Source organism: Zootoca vivipara, chromosome 16, assembly GCF_965207765.1.
Source record: "Zootoca vivipara chromosome 16, rZooViv2.hap1.1, whole genome shotgun sequence".
NCBI lineage: Eukaryota > Metazoa > Chordata > Lepidosauria > Squamata > Lacertidae > Zootoca > Zootoca vivipara.
Genome location: NC_142599.1, coordinates 40,756,095 through 40,776,462, shown reverse-complemented (window position 1 = coordinate 40,776,462; position 20,368 = coordinate 40,756,095). Strand labels below are relative to the sequence as shown.

General features: G+C 43.6%; 2 protein-coding genes across 2 annotated transcripts; both read left to right on the top strand.

Annotated features, from left to right (window-relative positions):
- The first annotated feature begins 173 nt into the window (after positions 1-173).
- Positions 174-1,383, top strand: LOC148683220 (vomeronasal type-2 receptor 26-like). The gene has a single exon (XM_088659941.1). It carries the CDS (start codon positions 430-432, stop codon positions 1,381-1,383), a length of 954 nt encoding a protein of 317 aa, XP_088516067.1. The 5' UTR covers positions 174-429.
- A 7,824-nt stretch (positions 1,384-9,207) lies between these two features.
- Positions 9,208-18,778, top strand: LOC132591304 (vomeronasal type-2 receptor 26-like). Its single transcript, XM_088659940.1, has 7 exons — positions 9,208-9,425; positions 10,059-10,350; positions 12,827-13,481; positions 14,927-14,979; positions 15,253-15,480; positions 16,387-16,513; positions 17,883-18,778. The coding sequence occupies exons 1-7, from the start codon at positions 9,208-9,210 to the stop codon at positions 18,776-18,778; spliced, it is 2,469 nt and encodes an 822-aa protein (XP_088516066.1).
- The last annotated feature ends 1,590 nt before the right edge of the window (positions 18,779-20,368 follow it).

Below are 20,368 nucleotides of genomic sequence, written 5' to 3'. Positions count from 1 at the left end.
GTCAATTAAACTGGTTATATTTAACATGCCAGTGATGGGCATGGCCAGGCACAAAAGTGAATGGAACAATTAGTGTAAATTTTATATTTATTATAATTCCTCATATATTTATTTATATCCTGCCTTTTTCCCAATCCAGGAATCAATGTGGCTTAAACAGATGAAACAGAACAAGCTAAAAACAGAGAAAAGACCATCATTAAAATGTAATTAAGTGCTAGTAGATATAAGGCCTAGGTTCCTTCGCATGAGGGAATAGGGTCTTTCAGATAGCCTGGACATAAACCATTTGGGGCTGCATAGGTCATAATCAGCACTTTGAATTGTGCCTGGAAACAGACCGGGAGTCAGTGGAGCTGTTCTAACAAAAGCCCCCCACAGAGTTTGTTACAGTAACCAGAACAGGTTGTAGGTTTAAGGCAAGTGCCAATGTCACCAAATGAAGCTATATGTTCAGGAATTTCACATTCATTTCTTCCAGACATGGATGGATGCATTCAGTGTCCAGAAGGCCATTATCCAAATATCAACAGGGATTTCTGCCTCCCCAAAGCTATAACATTCTTGTCTTATGAAGATCCTTTGGGGAAAGGTTTGGCCATTGCTGCTCTCTCCCTTTCATTCATTACAGTTCTGGTGCTGGGAACCTTTGTGAAGCACCACAAAACACCCATCGTCAAAGCAAATAACCGGAGCCTTTCCTATGTTCTCCTCGTCTCCCTCCTGCTCTCTTTCCTTTGTGCTTTTTTATTCATTGGTCAACCCAATACGGTGACATGCCTCCTTCAACAAACTGCTTTTGGCATCATCTTCTCAGTCACTGTTTCTTGCATGTTGGCCAAAACCATCACTGTGATTCTAGCTTTTAAGGCCGCCAAGCCAGGATCCAAAATGAGGAAATGGATGGGGAAAAGGGTGACTGCCTCCATTGTTACTTCATGCTCCCTTATTCAAGCCACTCTTTGTACTGTCTGGCTGGGAACCTCTCCCCCATTCCCAGAATATGATATGCATTCAGTTGTTAGTGAAACCATTGTACAATGTAATGCAGGATCTGATGTAATGTTTTATTGCGTGTTGGGCTTCATGGGCTTATTAGCTACCGTCAGTTTTACTGTGGCTTTCCTAGCCAGGAATTTACCAGGCAGTTTCCAGGAAACTAAGTCAATTACCTTCAGCATGTTATTGTTTTGCAGTGTGTGGTTATCCTTCTTCCCAACCTACCTGAGCATCAAAGGAAAATACATGGTGGCTGTTGAGATCTTCTCCATCTTGGCTTCTGGTGCAGGATTACTGGGCTGCATCTTTTCCCTCAAATGCTACATTATTGTGTTGAGGCCTGATCTAAACAAAAAGGAACAAATAATAAAGAGAATGATTTGACCAAAGTTTGTGTCTTCTCCTTCTTTGGAGGTCTTTAAGGTCTTGACAGCCATGTGTCAGGAATGCTCTGATGGGGTTTCCTGCTTGGCAGGGGGTTGGACTGGATGGCCCTTGTGGTCTCTTCCAACTCTATGGTTCTATGGTTCTATGCTATGGTTTGTGCTTGAATGCACTTCATATGATTCTCCTTAGAACTTCTTTTCCACAGGGCTGGTACTTACTCAGTTAGGGATTCTGAAGCATATCTCACCAGGTAGAACATTTTTTTTGGGGGGGGCACCCAGTCACAAATACCCCCTTTGTAAGGAATGTGATCAGGAAGATGGTGTTGGAACAATTGCATGTACTCTTAGATGAAGCTGGTGTTCTGGACCCATCTCAATCTGTGTTCCAGCTTGGCTATAGTCTTTGTCACCCTTGTCCATTAGATATATTGCAAGAAGGACAGGTGAATTGAGAACCTGTAATACTTTCTTGCTTTTCTCCCCACATCTTTTATTTTCTTACCCCATTGCTGAAAGAATTGCACTGGTTGCCAAGTAGCTTCCAAGTTAAATTTAGGGTGCTGACATTATTGTACAAAGCCCTATACGGCTTGGGACCAAGATACTAAAATATTGTCTCACCCCTTATATTCCCAATGGATCTCCGTGCTCTGCAAGAGAGGGTCTTCAGAAGATAATATCTTATCAACAGAGCTATACTTTATGGTATAGGACTCAGACCATTAGTGTGGTGGCACCTGTCATTTAAGTATTAAATATTATCCAGACACTGTTACTTTTTGGCAATTTCTGCAGACCTTCCTCTTCCAAAAGCTTTTCAGATGGAGGTCTTTATCCCAGCTGTTATCTATATTAGAACTGTTTTAAACTTTATTTAACTGCTTTACTAATTTTTATGTATGTATTAAAAAAAAACATATGAAACTATCTGTAATTCTTGGCTACTGTCAGTTTTACTGTGGCTTTCCTAGTCAGGGAGTTACCAACCAACTTCCAGGAGACAAAGTCTATCACCTTCAGCGTTTTGTTATTCTGCAGTGTTTGGTTCTCTTTCTTTGCGACCTACCAGGACAAATACATGGTGACTGTCGACATATTCGCCAACTGAGTTGCATATTAATTCCTCAAGTGTTACATTACTCTGCTGAGGCATGATCTAAACAAAAAGGAGCAGCTATCAAAGTGAATGATTTGACCAAAGTTTCTGTGCCTTCTGCTATGGCTTGTCCTTGAACGCACTTCATATGATTCTCCTTAGAGATTCCTCTTCCTGCAGGGCTGATACTATTAGGATTTTATGATAATGATGGTTGATAATTTTCCATCCAGTGGTGGACCTTGGGGTCTCAAATTTCAGTGGTGCCCTGTGCAACACAAAAATCCAGCGTCACACCTCTTACCCTCCATACTAAATGATAATTCTGGCATTCCTCTTGGTGCCCCCAAAGCTCAGCACCCAGTGCAACCCAATTGGTCACACTCCCCTAAATCTGTTCCATCAATATTTGGGGAAAGTTTACTATAGGGATAGCTAACTAGCACTTGATCTGGGGTCTCACACATATTTTTCTGATTCTCTTCTAACACCAACCCCTAAGATCCTTCTGAATTTAGGGGTGGCTGCATGAACAACCACCCCACCCCCGAAACACAGTGCTAGGATGGGAGTAGAGATTCTTGTGTTTTCCAATATGTCAGTGAGAGTGTGTGCAATGATGTCAACTGCATCCACCACTGTCATCGGGTCCATGAAGAGCTGACAGTGCATTAATATTGGGGGTGAGGAACCCAAAAGTTGCTGGATTACAGTTTCCATCCTTCTTGGCCATTGGCTATGCTAGCAGGGGCTAATGGGGGTTGTGTTGCTTTTTTATGATTTGGGTTCGGATAAAAATGAAATATAGGTATAATAAAAGGAGAATTCCCTGGATGCCTAGATCTAGGTCTGTGGCAAGTACTCTTTGGTGAGAAAACAGAAGAAGAAGAAGAAGAAGAAGAAGAAGAAGAAGAAGAAGAAGAAGAAGAAGAAGAGGAGGAGGAGGAGGAGGAGGAGGAGGAGGAGGAGGAGGAGGAGGAGGAGGAGGAGGAGGAGTTTGGATTTGATATCCCACTTTATCACTACCCGAAGGAGTCTCAAAGCGGCTCACAATCTCCTTTTCCCTCCTCCACCACAGCAGACAACCTGTGAGGTGGGTGGGGCTGAGAGACTTCAGAGAAGTGTGACTAGCCCAAGGTCACCCAGCAGCTGCATGTGGAGGAGCAGAGATGCGAACCCGGTTCCCCAGATTACGAGTCTACCGCTCTTAACCACTATACCACACTGGCTCTCAGAGGTTTTAGAATCACAAAATATGCAGCAAAGCAAAGCATGAAAATATAGGTTGTTAGACTTTTTTTTTTTTAAAAAAAAAAATCCCTGTCAAAGCTGCTTCCAAAGTTCCCTACATTCCTTAACATAGAAAGAGACCACACATTTGGCAAGTTTAAAATGGTTTACTTGAAAACACTTCAAAGGACAGAGTCAGGCTCCCCCCCCCCCATACAACGATAAGAAAAGACACTTAAGTTCCAAATTGATAGATTTTTCTAAATTATTTGCACAGAAACATAAAGATGGCTTGTTTCTAGGTTGTCAAATGTAAAATGTGGATTGGTGGATGGTGAGGAAGACTGTTTTTGGTTTTTGGTTTTTTACTTTTGCATTCGGCCGGTAGATATACAGATTTGGAGTTGCATCTGACAAAGGCATTGGGGTTGTGAAATGATTTCTAAATGCATGATTGAACTCATCCTTCAGTGCAGAAAATCTTAACATCTCATTGCTTGCCATCTATTTGAACTGATTGTGTTAAGGGTCTGCTGCACTTTATGAAACCTGTACACAAGTTTCCTTACACGGCTTCCTCAACAAGCTTTGTTTTTTGGGGGGTGTTTTCAAGAGCAGCAGAAATGGAAAAGAGTTGTGAAGTGATCCCCCCAATGACGAGGTCCCCTGGCTGATAAAACTTGTAGCGCATCTGGGGGAACCCCTCATAGTACACATAGCTGGATTAATTTCACATGCACTTTGAGGTGTCAGCAGGCACAACAGCAAGGAGAGCACTATCATTGAGGAGGCAGAATCTTCTTCCCTACACAGAGAGTCTCTTGTTTTTGCTTTGATCAGGATCATCCAGTATCAGGCTTGTCACAGCATCCTCTTTTTAAGTATCTCATCTGAGATCTGCTCCCTTATCCTAAAAGAGAAATCAGCTGAGAACAGGGTGGTGAAGTCTTATTGTTTACACTCTCATATCTACTGTGATCAGTATTAGGGTACATTATCTAAGCATTAGAAAATGGGGGGGGGGGGAGCGGAAAGAATATCTCCATGTATACTATGCTTTACATGAGACTGAATAGTTGCAGTCTGAGATAATTACAAGTTAAGCAATTGCCTCCTGAAGGGATTCTGTTCTGTGGAGCATCAGGTGCAGCTGAACCATGGATAAAACAAGGACATATTCCAAACAAAATCAAGCACTTTCAAATCTTATTGTCTTTCCTGAACGATCATAGAGTTTAACTATTCTTACTACTCTTTTGTTAGAGTTGTTCAGCAGAATCCCTGATCTGGATCTTGTGTAGAAATGAATTCTCTCCACCACAATAATGAGTTTCAAAGCTTTCCTGCAGAACTGTCTCAAACACTAGCTACAAGAAGATAAATGCTACAACTTAACAAAGTAACACAATGCAATTCAGTAAACTTTCCTCTCTCTGGTTGATCCCAGAATTAGAGGTAACCTTCTCTTTAGAGCATTCTAAATAAAATGCAAACACACAGACATTTAATGAACATTAATTTTATAATGTTAACACCTAATAATAATAATAATAATAATAATAATAATAATAATAATAATAATTTTATTTATACCCCACCCTCCCCAGTCAAAACTGGGCTCAGGGTGGCTAACACCAATAAAATTACAATAAAACATAAAAAGCAATTAATTAAAATACAGATTAAAATACAATATTAAAATTTAAAATGCAGCCTCATTTTAAGTAGTCCATAAATCCAAGCCATGAGGGAGGAATACACAGGGGTCAGAATAAGTCCAGCCCAAAGGCCAGGCGGAACAGCTCTGTCTTGCAGGCCCTGTGGAAAGATGACAAATCCCACAGGGCCCTGGTCTCCTGTGAAAGAGCGTTCCACCAAGTTGGGGCCAATACTGAAAAGGCCCTGGCCCTAGTCGAGGCCAATCTAGCCACCCCATGGCTCGGGGTGTATTGTTGTTTGTGGACCTTAAGGTCCTCCGTGGGGCATACCAGGAGAGGCGGTCCCATAGGTACGAGGGTCCCAAGCCACATAGGGCTTTAAAGGTCAAAACCAGCACCTTAAACCTGATCATGTACTCCACCGGGAGCCAGTGCAGCTGGTAAAGCACTGGATGAATGTGATCCCGCGGCTGGGACCCCGTAAGGAGCATCGTCGCTGCATTCTGCACCCGCTGGAGTTTCTGGGTCAGCTTCAAGGGCAGCCCCGCGTAGAGTGAGTTGCAATAATCAAGCCTGGAGGTGACCGTCACATGGATCACTGTGGCCAGATCAGGGCGAAATGCAGAAACATAAATATGAAAGTGATGAAAAGACAGAGAAGATTTGTTTTTACTGAAGTTGGCTCTTCGTTACAACCACTTTCATGTGGGGACTCCTCCCAAATCATGTCTACCAAGCAGAAGGCTTTAACTCTAACTCTGTATATGAAGATAGACAGCCTTCAGCATATGGGTCTAATCTGGTCCACCAGGCCTTTCCATTTGACCTGTGAGATCACTTCAGGCAAGCACACTAGCCTGCCCTACAAATAAGGGTAAAGGCGCGTCTTGGCCCAATGCAGTTTTGCAAAGCCCCATTGCAATGTGGTTCCTAAGTGGCTGATCATAAATGCTTTGTCCACCCTTTATTAGTGCTTGTCCCATAAAGCCAAGGACAGAGTAAAACATGATGGCTGATCCTTGCATTATTGTCATTGAGTGCTTGCCAAAAAGTGGGAATGGAAGAAGGTTGTCAACCACACAATAAAAACGATTGAACATGTAGGAAGAATTCAGCTGGACAGTCCTTTCTCCAACCACATCTTCATCATGAATCCTGTTTCGCTGGGTGTGAACTCAGAACTACAGTGCTATTTTGTCCAGAACAGTCACAAGGAAGATGATGCCAAAAGCAGTTTACCAAAAGAGACAAGTCATATTCTCAGGTTGGCTAATTAATAGAAAAGAGCAAGGGAATGCTAGCAGGAGAGATGAGGAGAAGACAGGTGAAAGTTCTTGGCTTTGACTATGGGTATGCCCTTGTGCAGGATGCGGGCAGCACTGTGGTCTAAACCTCTGAGCCTCTTGGGCTTGCTCATCATGAGGTCGGCTGTTGGAATCCCCGCGAGGGGCGAGTTCCCATTGCTCTGTCCCAGCTCCTGCCAACCTAGCAGTTCAAAAGCATGCCAATGAAAGTAGATAAATAGGTACTGCTCTGGTGGGAAGGTAAACAGTGTTTCCGTGTGCTGCTCTGGTTCGCCAGAAGTGGCTTAGTCATGCTGGCCACATGACCCAGAAGCTGTCTGCGGACAAAACACCAGCTCCCTTGGTCTGAAAAGCGAGATGAGCGCTGCACCCCATAGTCACCTTTGACTGGACATAACTATCCAGGGTTCCTTTACCTTTTTAACTTTATGCCCTTGTGCATAATGAAGACCCCCCTCCCAAGCAGCCAAGCCGAGTTGAATGAAAAGGAAAGAGCAAAAATGGCCAAACCTATCCCCAAACTAATTCTCTTGACTGTTGAACTTGCTCCCAAGGAATATCATCATGGCAGTAGGTGTTAATCTAGGTTCATTCATAAGTAAGAATTGTGGAGGAAATGGGGAAGGACTCTTGGATTGCCTATACAAGCGCTATTCTCCTTCATCTTCCTGTTATTATCAACACAGTCAAAGGAATAGGGTGGGTACTGAAAACATACATCCCATGTGTCAAAGGCCAAGATAAAGCCGTATACTGCAGGTTCCCCACTCCTGTGGGGAGGGAATTTCAAGGGCTGCCACAGAGAATGCTCTTTTCCAGACAGACAGACAGACAGACAGACAGACAGACAGACAGACAGACAGGCCCTCTAACTTCTGAGGGCAGTGAAATTGCAGAAAGGTAGTTCCTGGGAAATTGTAGCACCAAAGAGGGTCTGTAGGGAAAGAGGTTCTCTCAGTTGTTTTAAAGCCTAGCATGAGCACATTTACTGAAACAAACTACAGTACTAAGAAGAATGAGGTGGCTTGCATTTCCTGCTTCTCCAAAGAAGTTCATCAAACCAGGGCAACCAAGGCAGTAGAACTAACATGACCAGGCCTGAAACCAAACTGAAATTGATTTAGATATTCAGTCCCCTCTAAACATGCCTGAAGCTGGACTACCACTGCCCTCTTGAGTACCCAGGGAGGTTTTCTTAAGAAGGAGACACACCATAGCCTTTGTAATGCCTATCTCTTTGCTCTGAGATGCTCTGGCGCTTTCCACACTCGCCTGTACCATGTTTTCACTTTTCTCAGAGTGAAAGAGCTGGGTCTCCCTTCGGTATTCTGCCAAGCACCCCCTTTATACCAGTTGCCACCACAAATCACTTTGATCTGAACACTTAACCCCTCACACAGCCAAGAGAGAGGCATGTGATGTAAAACAACCGATTTATTAAATGAGACTAAATAAGGATTTCAAGATGACTTTGTGTACATACGCTCCAGTATCTTATTTGTTACTTCTAACAACTATGACAATGGATATTATACTACTGTTAATGTGCCACATGTACATGCAGTATTATATACAAGCACCAGGACATTACAGCCTCCTTCAGAATGGATGGTACTTCGTAGAATCATAGAACTGTAGAGTTGGAAGGGGCCACAAGAGTCACCTAGTCCAAATTTGGCCCACTGTCAAAGATTTGGCCCATGGAGCCATTAAGGTTTCCAGTCCCTATGTTAGGGTCCACTGTTCTAGTATTGTCTTTCAAAGCTCTTTAATGCTGTCTCAATATTTGACTGTTGTCCAGTATTGTAGCCTAGCTATCTCATTGGTGGTGATTGCTGAGTTAGAAAGTGGAGCCACTCTGGCTAAGCAGAAAGCGAGGACTCGTAATCAGGTTATGCTAAGTGAATGTACGTCATGGTTGCAGAAAACTTGTTAACACTGCCTAAGTTCTCAGACAGCTATTTCTTCCTTCCCTTGCTACTTAGGACACTAGATATGGACCTGACCACTTCTGCATGCAAAGCATTTTCTGCACTGTGGAAAGTTTCTTTTTCTGGAGCATAACGAAACATCAGCCGTTCTACTTTCTCCCATGACCTGGTTAATCCATTATTCTTTTCACACCCATCCAGATGTTCCTGAAACCAGGTGCTCTGCCCAATCAGCAATGGAACAGAGAAGAACTTTGCAAGGGGAAAAAACATATTTTATTCAATGCTTCTGCTGCACATGGCACCACAGACATTGCAGCCCCACTGGGACTGTGAACTATATGATTATCTTGACATGCTACAATTCAATACTCCTCTAGCAATATCCACATGCTGTTTTGAAGTCCATTTGCCAGGAAGAAAAAGTAGAATGCTTATAAGAAAACCACCCCAGTGCCAATGACAGCTATTTGACTCTACCCACAGAGCAGAGCTGCTGAATGCCAAAGGATGTAGCTTAGGCTGAGTAGTGGGAGATGATAAGCAGTTCAGACTGAAACAGGTGCTTTATTGCTCAGAGGAGAAGCTACTCATCTCAAGATGTTAGAGGTGGCCTTCTGGATGCTTCTCATTGTTTTCCCTGTATTTTTGGCACAGTCTGCTTTGCGTTGTGTGATTGACCTCATCCACACCCAACACCAGTATTATCAGCCAGGACATTTTGCCATTGGTGGCATCACGTCACTGTTATTCTCACCCAGTTTCACTTCAATAGACTTCAAGGAGAAGCCAAGGGAAAGGCTTGCAGGGGAATATATGTAAGAACATGATTATTCATTCCTCTGTGGGGAAAGCTCCTGTTTATGAAAATCATGGAAACTAATTAGATAACCAAAGTGACAGTATAAACCCAGAGCAGTCTCCTCAGTGTTGGCAGGTGCCTAAAAGGATTTGAAGTAGAGAAGGCACCAAGGTGTGGGAATAAGTACTACTACTGGGGGGGGGGAGAGAATGGCATAAAAACTGAGAACTGCTTGAGGTCAAAAAAGTAAGGATGAATTTCTTCCTGTTTGGTATGGCTCTGTAGTTTACATTAATAATGCAGAAAATAACCAATCTCTCCACCACCAACATAAATGGTTGTGGGTAGTACAATGAAATAGAAATGAATGCAGAGCTTCACAACCTGAGGTTCATAGGAAATATAGTTCAATCTCCATGGAAAACAAGAGGTGCATGTTAATGGTCTTTTTGTTTTTATAGACTTGTCATAATTTCTGTTCCTAGAGATACCTTATCAGTTTTTGACTACATTAGTTCTTTAAGGAATTTAAAGACTCTCCTCCACCCATACTGAACATATGTCTGTGTTTGATGCTGGACAGTTTGCTCGTTATACTCCAGCAGTAGCAGGTAAGTCCATCACATGCATAATCTCTCTCTTGTTTCAGTGCAGTGCCAAAGAACTACCAGCATGTCCTTTCCTTAGTCTTTGCTGTGAAGGAGGTCAATCAGAACCCCAAGATTTTACCCAATATCACTTTGGGGTTTCAGATATATGACAGCTATGGCAATGCAAGGATGACTTACCAGAATACTTTGAACCTTGTCTCTCATCATAAGAAGAGCGTCCCCAACTACAAGTGTGATATTGAGAAGAACCTGATAGCTGTCATTGGGGGCCTTGAGACTGAAACTTCTTTCAACATAGCCTCCATCTTGGGCCTTTATAAGATTCTCCAGGTAAGAAGAGTATGGATGGACAGGTGTGAGACAAAACTGACCCCAAGGCTCTGCACCTGTCCCTTCAGGGGTGCAGTTACTCTGTTCAGGACCAGAGAGTCCCCCACCCCTGCCTGCCCACTGCCCAATTGGAAACAGTATTTCTGTCTTATCAGATTTCAACCTCAATCCACTGACCTCTTTTTCCAGGACACATCCTCTTTTTCTGGGGTTGAGTCATCATATCAATCCATAGTTAAAAGTTGTTGTTGTTGATTAGTCATTTAGTCGTGTCTGCCTCTTTGTGACCCCATGGACCAGAGCATGCCAGGCACTCCTGTCTTCCACTGCCTCCCACAGTTTGGTCAAACTCGTGTTCGTAGCTTCGAGAACACTGTCCAACCATCTTGTCCTCTGTCGTCCCCTTCTCCTTGTGCCCTCCATCTTTCCCAACATCAGGGTCTTTCCCAGTGAGTCTTCCCTTCTCATGAGGTGGCCAAAGTATTGGAGCCTCAGCTTCATGATCTGTCCTTCCAGTGAACACTCGGGGCTGATTTCCTTCAGAAAGGATAGGTTTGATCTTCCTGCAGTCTATGGGACTCTCAAGAGTCTCCTCCAGCACCATAATTCAAAAGCATTAATTCTTCAGTGATCAGCCTTCTTCATGGTCCAGCTCTCACTTCCATACATAGCTACTGGGAAAACCATAGCTTTAACTCTATGGACCTTTGTCAGCAAGGTGATATCTCTGCTTTTTAAGTTGCTGTCTAGGTTTGTCATTGCTTTTCTCCCAAGAAGCAGGCGTCTTTTAATTTCAGGACTGCTGTCACTATCAGCAGTGGTCATGGAGCCCAAGAAAGTAAAATCTCTCACTGCCTCCATTTCTTCCCCTTCTATTTGCCAGGAGGTGATGGGACCAGTGGCCATGATATTGGTTTTTTTGATGTGGAGCTTCAGACCATATTTTGCACTCTCCTCTTTCACCCTCATTAAAAGGTTCTTTAATTCCTCCTCACTTTCTGCCATCAAGGTTGTGTCATCAGCATATCTGAGGTTGTTGATATTTCTTCCAGCAATCTTAATTCCAGTTTGGGATTCATTCAGTCCAGCTCTTCGTATGATGAACTCTGCATATAAGTTAAATAAGCAGGGAGACAATATACAACCTTGTCATACTCCTTTCCCAATTTTGAACCAATCAGTTGTTCCATATCCAGTTCTAACTGTAGCTTCATGTCCCACATAGAGATTTCTCAGGAGGCAGATGAGGTGATCAGGCACTCCCAATTCTTTAAGAACTTGCCATAGTTTGCTGTGGTTGACACAATCAAAGGCTTTTGGATAGTCAATGAAGCAGAAGTAGATGTTTTTCTGGAACTCTCTAGCTTTCCCCATAATCCAGCACATGTTTGCAATTTGGTCTCTGGTCTTTGAAATCCAGCTTGCACTTCTGGGAGTTCTCAGTCCACATGCTGCCTTAGCCTGCCTTGTAGAATTTTGAGCATAACCTTGCTAACATGTGAAATGAGCGCAATTGTGCGGTAGTTGGAACATTCTTTGGCACTGCCCTTCTTTGGGATTGGGATGTAGACTGATCTTCTCCAATCCTCTGGCCACTGCTGAGTTTTCCAAACTTGCTGGCATATTGAGTGTAGCACATACCCGGTAGTTAAAAGTAGAAGTTGACAAATGTGTCCTCTTTTTTGCTCTTCAAAATATGGCAACCCTATACTGGCCGTGTCCAAATATGGATTTTTAAGAAGCAGTCTGGGAAAACTTCCTCACAGAGGGAAGCATTTACCACCCCATGGAGCCCACTGACCAGCCCTGCCTGGCTCACTATAATGAGCCAGGAAGGGCAAGGATCAAGGAGACAGGTGGTTTCACTTGTCCAAGCAGCATGTCCACATCTTCAGAGGTAATAGGTTGAAACTGATCCTTTACAACTTGATAGAGCTCTGGCACTCTTCCACCCCAGCCCTGCCACCATGGTGGAGTCTGCCTCTTTCAGAATTCAAGCAAATTTTCCTGCAAAAAAAACCTTAGCAAAATCATTGCAGGAGATCTTGGAGTCCTTACCACACCCCAGTTGTGAAGGTGGTTCTCTTAGACCACGAACCACCCGAAAGAGTCTCCTGGTACATGTTCATTGACAGTATGGTTCATGCTGTTTTTCAACCAAAAAGGCTTTCAGAGCAACTTCTATGAGATAAATTACAAAAAGGTAGACTATAAGATATGGCAAAAATAGAAACATGAGGAGCAGGGATTAGGGAAAGCAGATTCAAAAAAATAATTCTTAAACCCAGAAAACACAAATTCAATGGAAAACCTGATGATACGGAGGAGAATCTAATTAAAACTGACCTGTCATCTGAACTACTTGGGATAGCCCTGGTCTCTATTTCTCCCATTCCTGCAGCCTTGTGTACTTAACAATATGTTTGATTATTCAAAGATACCTGGTGATTTAAAATAACCCTCTTTTCTTCTCCAGGTCACCTATTCTTCATTTAATCCAATGGTGAGTGACAAAGACCACATTTCTTCCTTATACCAAATGGCCCCCAGTGAAGGACATCAATACACTGGGATTGTCCAGCTTCTTCTGTTTTTCCAGTGGAAGTGGGTTGGAATCCTTGTCACAGATGATGATCAAGGTGAAACATTTGTGAAAAAGCTGACACACCAGCTGTCCCTAAATGACATGTGTATAGCTGTCGCTGAAAGAATGCCAAACCCCAGTGACTTTCTTGATCCTTCTGAGATGATTGACGACTTTCAGAATAAGGCCAGGTCCCTAAGTGAAACAAATGTAGCTGTATTTGTTGTAAGTGCAGATTCTCACACCAGGAAATGTCTGCAGTGGTTGCTAATGGTAGGTGAGATGTTCAATTTGGGGCCTATAAACAAGGTGTGGGTTTTGACTGCTGACTGGGATATCTCTGTAGAAACATTCCACAGAGATCTAGATATTCAAAACTTCCATGGTGCCTTATCCTTTGCCATTCATTCCAATGAGGCTGAGGGGTTCCACCATTTTCTCCTGAACCTCAATCCTCACTCTGATGCTGATGGCTTTATCGGGCTCTTCTGGGAACAGGCATTTGGTTGTGAGTTTCTAGATGTGGATTTGGACCAAAGCTGCACAGGTGAAGAGAAACTGGAGAGTCTTCCTGGGATTTTCTTTGAAATGCAAATGACCAGCCAAAGCTACAGCATCTACAATGCTGTCTATGCTGTGGCACATGCTTTGCATGCCATGTGTGTATCCAGAACAAAAAATGGACAGAGGGTGCTTGGAAACTATATGAGACCTCACATACCACAACATTTTCAGGTAAGGTCTAGCATGGAAAACAGATCAATTTTCAAATCAAGAGCCTATCCTTCCATGGCTGGAGTTCCTCCCCCCCTCCAATTATAGGCAGCAGCCAGGACTAATTCTCTATCTTCTGCTAGTACTTTAAAATAGCCAACTAGCATAACGTTACCTCTGGCAATTGTTGAAATACACCTATTTCGAGAAACAATGGAGTGTGCCTCCAGGGTTAAGTCAAACTGTGCCATTAGCAGCAACGCGGTGACTTCCACAGGGTGCAAGTTTGGGCAGTGTGTCTGGAGCTCCTGGGCTGCTCAGTCAACCAGACCCATTCTTGGTCTCACTGATACGGTCCAGAGGAAAGCAGAGCAATATATTTGGCTCCAACTTGGCTGCACAAAATTCTGGAAGGTGCCATCCAACCATTTTATTAACTCTACTTTGGATTTGTTTCAGCTTTAGTCCTTGGCCTTTTCTTCTCCCAAAGATATGGATCCTGTTATGGGTCTTTTTAATGTTCTACTAGCTGGCCCGGGCTCAGGGTCCTTGTTTCCCAGGAAAGGGGAGGATGTGTCCATCCACCCCCCTGGACTATGTGTCCCCCCCCCCCGGTTGTTGTGTCTCATCCCTGTGATTCCTCCCATCCTGTCGCGACCCATGAGGTATCCCGTCCCCCCTCCCCCCACCCTGGCTCAACCCATTACCTATTCGGGCCCCTACTCCCCCCACCCCACCCAGGGTTCCACTCGGCCAAGTCTGTAAAGTAGAGCCGAGGCCTAGTCTGTAGGCTGTAAAGTGCAGCGGAGGCCTAGTCTGTAGGCCTTGGCTCGGCCTAGTATGTAAATGCGAGCTGAGGCCTCCGCCCTGTATCTCCATTCCTTGGCCCCCACCCTTGGAAAAGGAACTGTCAGCTTCTGGGTTCTATTTCCCAGCATGCACTTTTGGGTGAGTTGTGTGTTCTGAAACATGGGGTTTTGGGGTTTTTACGTGGCCCAGGTGTGACATCTGTGTACGGAAAGTGTATTAGGTTACTCTCTTATTCACATGTGGTGTTGTGTCCAAATTTCAACGCTATCGGTCAAGCGGTTTTGTTGAACATTAGAGAGGAACGGACATGCCCAGATTACATTTTTATATATATAGATGATCTCCTTCAGCCTGTTGCAGCACTTTCTCCGTCTCTCATACATGAAGTTATGAGATAAATGGAAGTGTATGTCTGTCTGTGGGAATGTGAGAGTGTCAGTTTAAACTTCATAAACTTCTTTATTATAGTAATATTTGAAGCTGGTGGTAATGCTGTTTTCGTTGGTAGATTCATCAAGACAGTAGCTTTGTGAAGGAGTCTCTGCTGTTCCCTTTCTAAAGTCCCAGGAAGGAAAGAAAATGGGCTTATAGTGGCAACAACTTGCCATTACTAGTGTTCTCCTTGAGAAACAAGTAAAAACCACATGGCTAAGGAATTTCCCTTCACTAGCTAGAGAAGTTTCACTGTGAGTTTATCCCAGTATGAAGTTTCACTGTGAGTTTATCCCAGTATGAGAAAACAGAATCTTTGTTGTGCCTTCTCTGTTTCCACCTAATCTCCTCTTCCTCTGTAGCTTCAACCTTTCCTGAGGAATATCTTGTTTAACAACAGCGCTGGGGACACGGTGTTTTTTAATGAGAACCGTGAACTAGAAGGTGGATTTGATATCATCAACTGGGTGACCTTCCCCAATAAGTCCTTCTTAAGAGTGAAAGTTGGGGAAATGGATCCTCAAGCTCCACTGGGCAAAGATTTCTGCATCAATGAGAAGATCATTACATGGCACCAAAGTTTTAACCAGGTAGCACCCAAATGCAACTTCTGTTGTCCCTTGGGAGATATTTGTCAGATTTGTTTCATAATCATTTACATTTAGACATGGAGGATTGCAATAGCTTGGTGAAGCAAGCAGTGAAACTGTACCAAGCAAGAGGCAGTGTGTCTAATGGCTGATACAAGCTGGGAGCTGCTTGAGTGTCTCTGGCTGCAAACGGATTGTCAGAGAAGCAAGCTAAGAGAAGGTGAGTGCATGGGAACTCCCTAAAGGGGTTTCTTAGTGGAGAAGCCATGGATCAGCATTTAACCTCTGGGACGCCTTTGGAGCAGTTAAGCAACTCTAATTCTCTGACCTGGGGTCTCCAGGTAGAGATGTTTCCCAGGTCCCAAGCTCCAGTGGGAAGATATTTCTCTTTCAATGAGAAGATCATGACATGGCACCAGAGGACAAACTGGGTGGAACCCAACTGAAAATTCTGAGATCTATAGGTAGATATTTGTCAGATTTGTTTTATAATACTTTACAACCTGCTAGATGAGTTTATGAATGTGTCACTGTAGTGATTCTGGTTCCCAGGTTTTAAGCATAGCTGCCAAGTTTTCCCTTTTCTCGCGAGGAAGCCTATTCAGCATAAGGCAAAATCCCTTAAAAAAAGGGATAACTTGGCAGCTATGGGTTTAAGACTCTGTAGTATGTATCAAGGGTTCCATGGGCTTGCACACCTTCTTTCCCTTATCCACTCACTAGCAGAGGTTCAGTCTTTTTTCTTGAGTTTAATATGCACAGATTTTGGTGACTGGTGCCACTAATTGTACAATTGATCTGAAACAAACTCCTTATGCCGTATTTCGGTAGAGCCCCCTGTTGAGGAAAAGTCAAAGAACAACTGAGAGCGCAGCAGAATACATACGTCTTCTTTTTCTTGGTTAGGTGGTTCCCCTGGCCTTGTGTAATGACCCCTGTCATCCAGGTTACAGCAGACAAAGGAAAGAAGGGGAACCATTTTGTTGCTATGATTGTGCTCCGTGTCCAGAAGGGAAGATTTCAAACCAGACAGGTAGGAAACAACATGTTCCAAATGTCTGTGATGGAGTTGGCCATGTCAAGAGGGAGATATGGAGATCTCAGAAAGCAGAGTGGTCTGTTGTGGTTACTGTGCAAGAAGGAGCTGACAAACACCCTAATTAACACAAATTTCTCATTTGGTTTGGGGTATATTATTTGGCTCTGTTAGCATTAGCACAAAATAATGGCATTAACTGTCACTTTGCTTATCTTACAGCTCCCTTATTTCATACATTGCAGAATGTCTTTCATATAAATGGAGCACTAGAGATGCGAATGTTTTATCATAAAGAATATTATAAACAGTTAATCAACATCTCTTCTGCTTACCTCCATGCCCATAAACTTCAGGGATTGCTACCACAGCTTACTTAATCACCAAAGTTTTAGCACTGTCAATTCAAGAGTACTGTGCTTTTTATAACAATACAGGTGTGTTGACTAGATTATATCAGCAGCGTTCGTCTTCTGTTGGTGTTAAGCTGTCTTTCTGGGGAAGCTTTCTATGTTGTTCAAGGAAACTTCCTTTTTTAGGTCCCCTTCTACTGTGAAACTTAGTTTTGGTAAATAATATTTCTCCATCCAGATTCCTTGAAAGTGTTTCCCTGGCTGGGCAGCCCAAGACCCCCTACACAATGCCCACGCTTGCGCCCAGAGTGGTCACTTGAGTGCTGCAAACACAGCAAAAACAATGGGAGAGACACACCAAAACTTTAATCATACGCGTGTGTAAATACAGATAAACCCTTTAAGGATTATGGAGCTTATCATTTAAACAGTGTGTATTGGACTTTAGCTACTGGATGTTAAGTCTGATTTAATTTTAACCACTGGAAAGAAACCTAAGTACTCAAAAAATAACTTAGAGAGCCAGTGTGGTGTAGTGGTTAAGAGCGGTGGACTCATAATCTGGTGAATTGGGTTCGCTTCCCCACTCCTCCACATGCAGCTGCTGGGTGACCTTGGGCTAGTCACACTTCTCTGAAGGCTCTCAGCCCCACTCACCTCACAGAGTGTTTGTTGTGGGGGAGGAAGGGAAAGGAGAATGTTAGCCACTTTGAGACTCCTTAAGGGGAGTGAAAGGCAGGATATCAAGTCCAAACTCCTTCTCCTCCTCCCCTCCTCCTCCTCCTCCTCCTCCTCCTCCTCCTCTTTCTTCCCTTACCCTAAAGACAACACAAGTTAATAGTCTAAAGGTTTCCTGGAAAAGGTAATGTTTCATATTTTGTATACTGTAAATTGCATTGAAACATAGTACAATAACATTCGAAGTTTCCTGATCCTTTACTATAAATAATTGTACCTCAGCAAGACCCAAAACTCTGTATCTGGAAGCCTGATTTATATATTCCCCCTTCAAGATATGGGTGATTGCTTACACTGTCAAGAAGACCAGTATCCTAACAAAGAGAAAACCCAATGCCTTCCCAAAAGAGAAAACTTCCTGTCTTTTGGAGAAGCTTTTGGCATCAGCTTGGCTCTTTTGGCTCTGACTCTTTCGGCAACCACGGCCTTGGTGCTTGGAATCATCATCAAAAACCGGAACACTCCCATTGTCAAAGCCAACAACTGGAACCTCACCTACACACTGCTCATCTCCCTCCTGCTCTGCTTCCTCTGCTCTTTGCTTTTCATTGGTCAGCCTCAGACATGGACCTGCACTCTAAGACAAACTGCTTTTGGGGTCATCTTCTCCGTAGCCGTTTCTTCTGTCTTGGCAAAAACCCTCACTGTGGTTCTGGCTTTTGTGGCCACCAAGCCAGGATCCCAGATGAGGAAATGGGTGGGGAAAAGATTTTCCATCTCTATCGTTCTTGGCTGCTCCTTAATCCAAGCAAGTATTTGTGTAGTCTGGCTATGTAGCGACCCTCCTTTCCCAGATCTGGACACGCACTCTCTGCCGGACGAAATCATAGTGGAATGCAATGAAGGCTTGGCCAACATGTTCTACTATGTTCTTGGTTACATGGGACTGCTGGCTCTTGTCACCTTCATTGTGGCTTTCTTTGCTCGGAAGCTGCCGGACGTTTTCAACGAAGCCAAATTCATCACTTTCAGCATGTTGGTGTTTTGCAGTGTTTGGGTGTCTTTTGTTCCAACATATCTAAGCACCAAAGGGAGAAACCTGGTAGCTGTAGAGATCTTCTCCATCTTGACCTCCAGTGCTGGGATACTGAGCTGCATCTTTTCCCCCAAATGTTATATAATTATTTTGAGACCAGAACTGAACAATAAGGAGCAGCTAAAAAGAAAGTAAAAAATTAACATTTGATTATATTTTCCTAGCAAAATCTAAAATGGATTAGTAGACTGGAATTTTCACCCCAGAATGTATATGTTTGTTTGTTTTTTGCTTATTTTATTAAATGTTGGCTGATGTTACAATTTTGATTCCAACCTGCCTGCTGCCTACCTGGGTACGGTAATTGAGAGAGTGGTTGCTGAACAGCTTGGTAGGTTTCTGGATGAAATGTTGGCTAATGTTACAATTTTGATACTGACCTGCCTGCTGCCTACCAAGGAAAGAAATACATCCACACACTTTTTCCTCAGGGCATACCAGCTCTTCCATCATAAACTGAGATCTAGTTATTCAGCCCTAACTCCTTGCCTCAGATGTCATTGGTAGTGTGTGCTGTCCACTAGACGGACACTAAACAAGGCCTGGTACCTTGCTGGTATCATCCGGATCTCTCATTACTTGTTTTCCAGATACCAGGCGTGATTGAGGTTCTTACTCTGAGAATCTGTAAGCTACTTTCAAAATGTACTGGATATGTAAATAAATACTTCATGGAATGTTCCTCTTCAGAACATGTTAATGGAAATAGGTGCAGGAAGCTGTTGTTAAGATCATGCTTTTAATGGAGCCAGGTCCATCAACTTTACCATGCTGGTCTTTTGCAGTGTTTGGCTAACCTTTGTTCCTACATACCTGAGCACATAAGGAAAATCCATGACAGCTGTCCATTTTGGCTTCCAGTGCTGAATTATTCTTTCCCCAAAAATGCTACATTTGGTGAGACCTGGGTTGAACAACATAGAGTTGCTAATACAAAGAAAACTATGAACAGCAGAAGAGATTCTGTTTTCATTTGTTTAAAAATAAAGCTGCTTAATTCAATGATAGCAGAGAATAATGGTTTTATGACAAAATGGTTCTTTGACCCCTTTGCACATGCACGCAGGAGGCCTACGCCGCGGCGGTGCGGCAAGCCACGGAGTGAGGCAGTCTCGCTTGCATCAGGGCTAAGTCCTCGATGGCAGCGGCCGCGTTGCATGGCGGTGGCAGCGGTCAGAGGTGGTCAGCCCCGTCCAGCCCCGTCCAGCCTGCTGCCCCCCACCCAGCCTGCCCCTGCCCAGCCTGCAGCCCGGGGCAGCACCCCCCCCCCACCGCCCCCATCTTAATACGCCACTGTTCTGTCTTCTCAGTTTTCAGCTGATTGACTTTCATTGAGCCCATTGTGACACTCGCAGACACTGAGGGATTTTTCTGTATGCAACACCCTTCCACACATCTGCAATGATGTGTGGTATCTGAAGGGCAGCTGCATTCCCTATGGGTTGTACCCAACTAAGTTCGATTCAGAGTGACTCCATTGAAGTTAATGAACCTATGTTGATCACATTCACCATCTAAAATAGGTCTAGTAGGGCTAGCAGTGGGTACAAGCCAGCAGTTTTTGGTTTTTTACTTTTACATTCAGCCGGTAGATATACAGACTTGGAGTTGCATCTGACAAAGGCATTGGGGTTGTGAAATGATTTCTAACTGCATGATTGAACTTATCCTTCAGTGCAGAAAATCTTAACATCTCATCGCTTGCCATCTATTTGAACTGATTGT

Coding starts and splice junctions, on each gene's coding strand:
- LOC148683220 (XM_088659941.1), top strand. CDS start 430: ATGTCACCAAATGAAGCTATATGTTCAGGAATTTCACATTCATTTCTT.
- LOC132591304 (XM_088659940.1), top strand. CDS start 9,208: ATGTTAGAGGTGGCCTTCTGGATGCTTCTCATTGTTTTCCCTGTATTT. Junction 9,426..10,058: donor AGGCTTGCAGGGGAATATAT/GTAAGAACATGA, acceptor CTCTTGTTTCAG/TGCAGTGCCAAAGAACTACC. Junction 10,351..12,826: donor GCCTTTATAAGATTCTCCAG/GTAAGAAGAGTA, acceptor TTTCTTCTCCAG/GTCACCTATTCTTCATTTAA.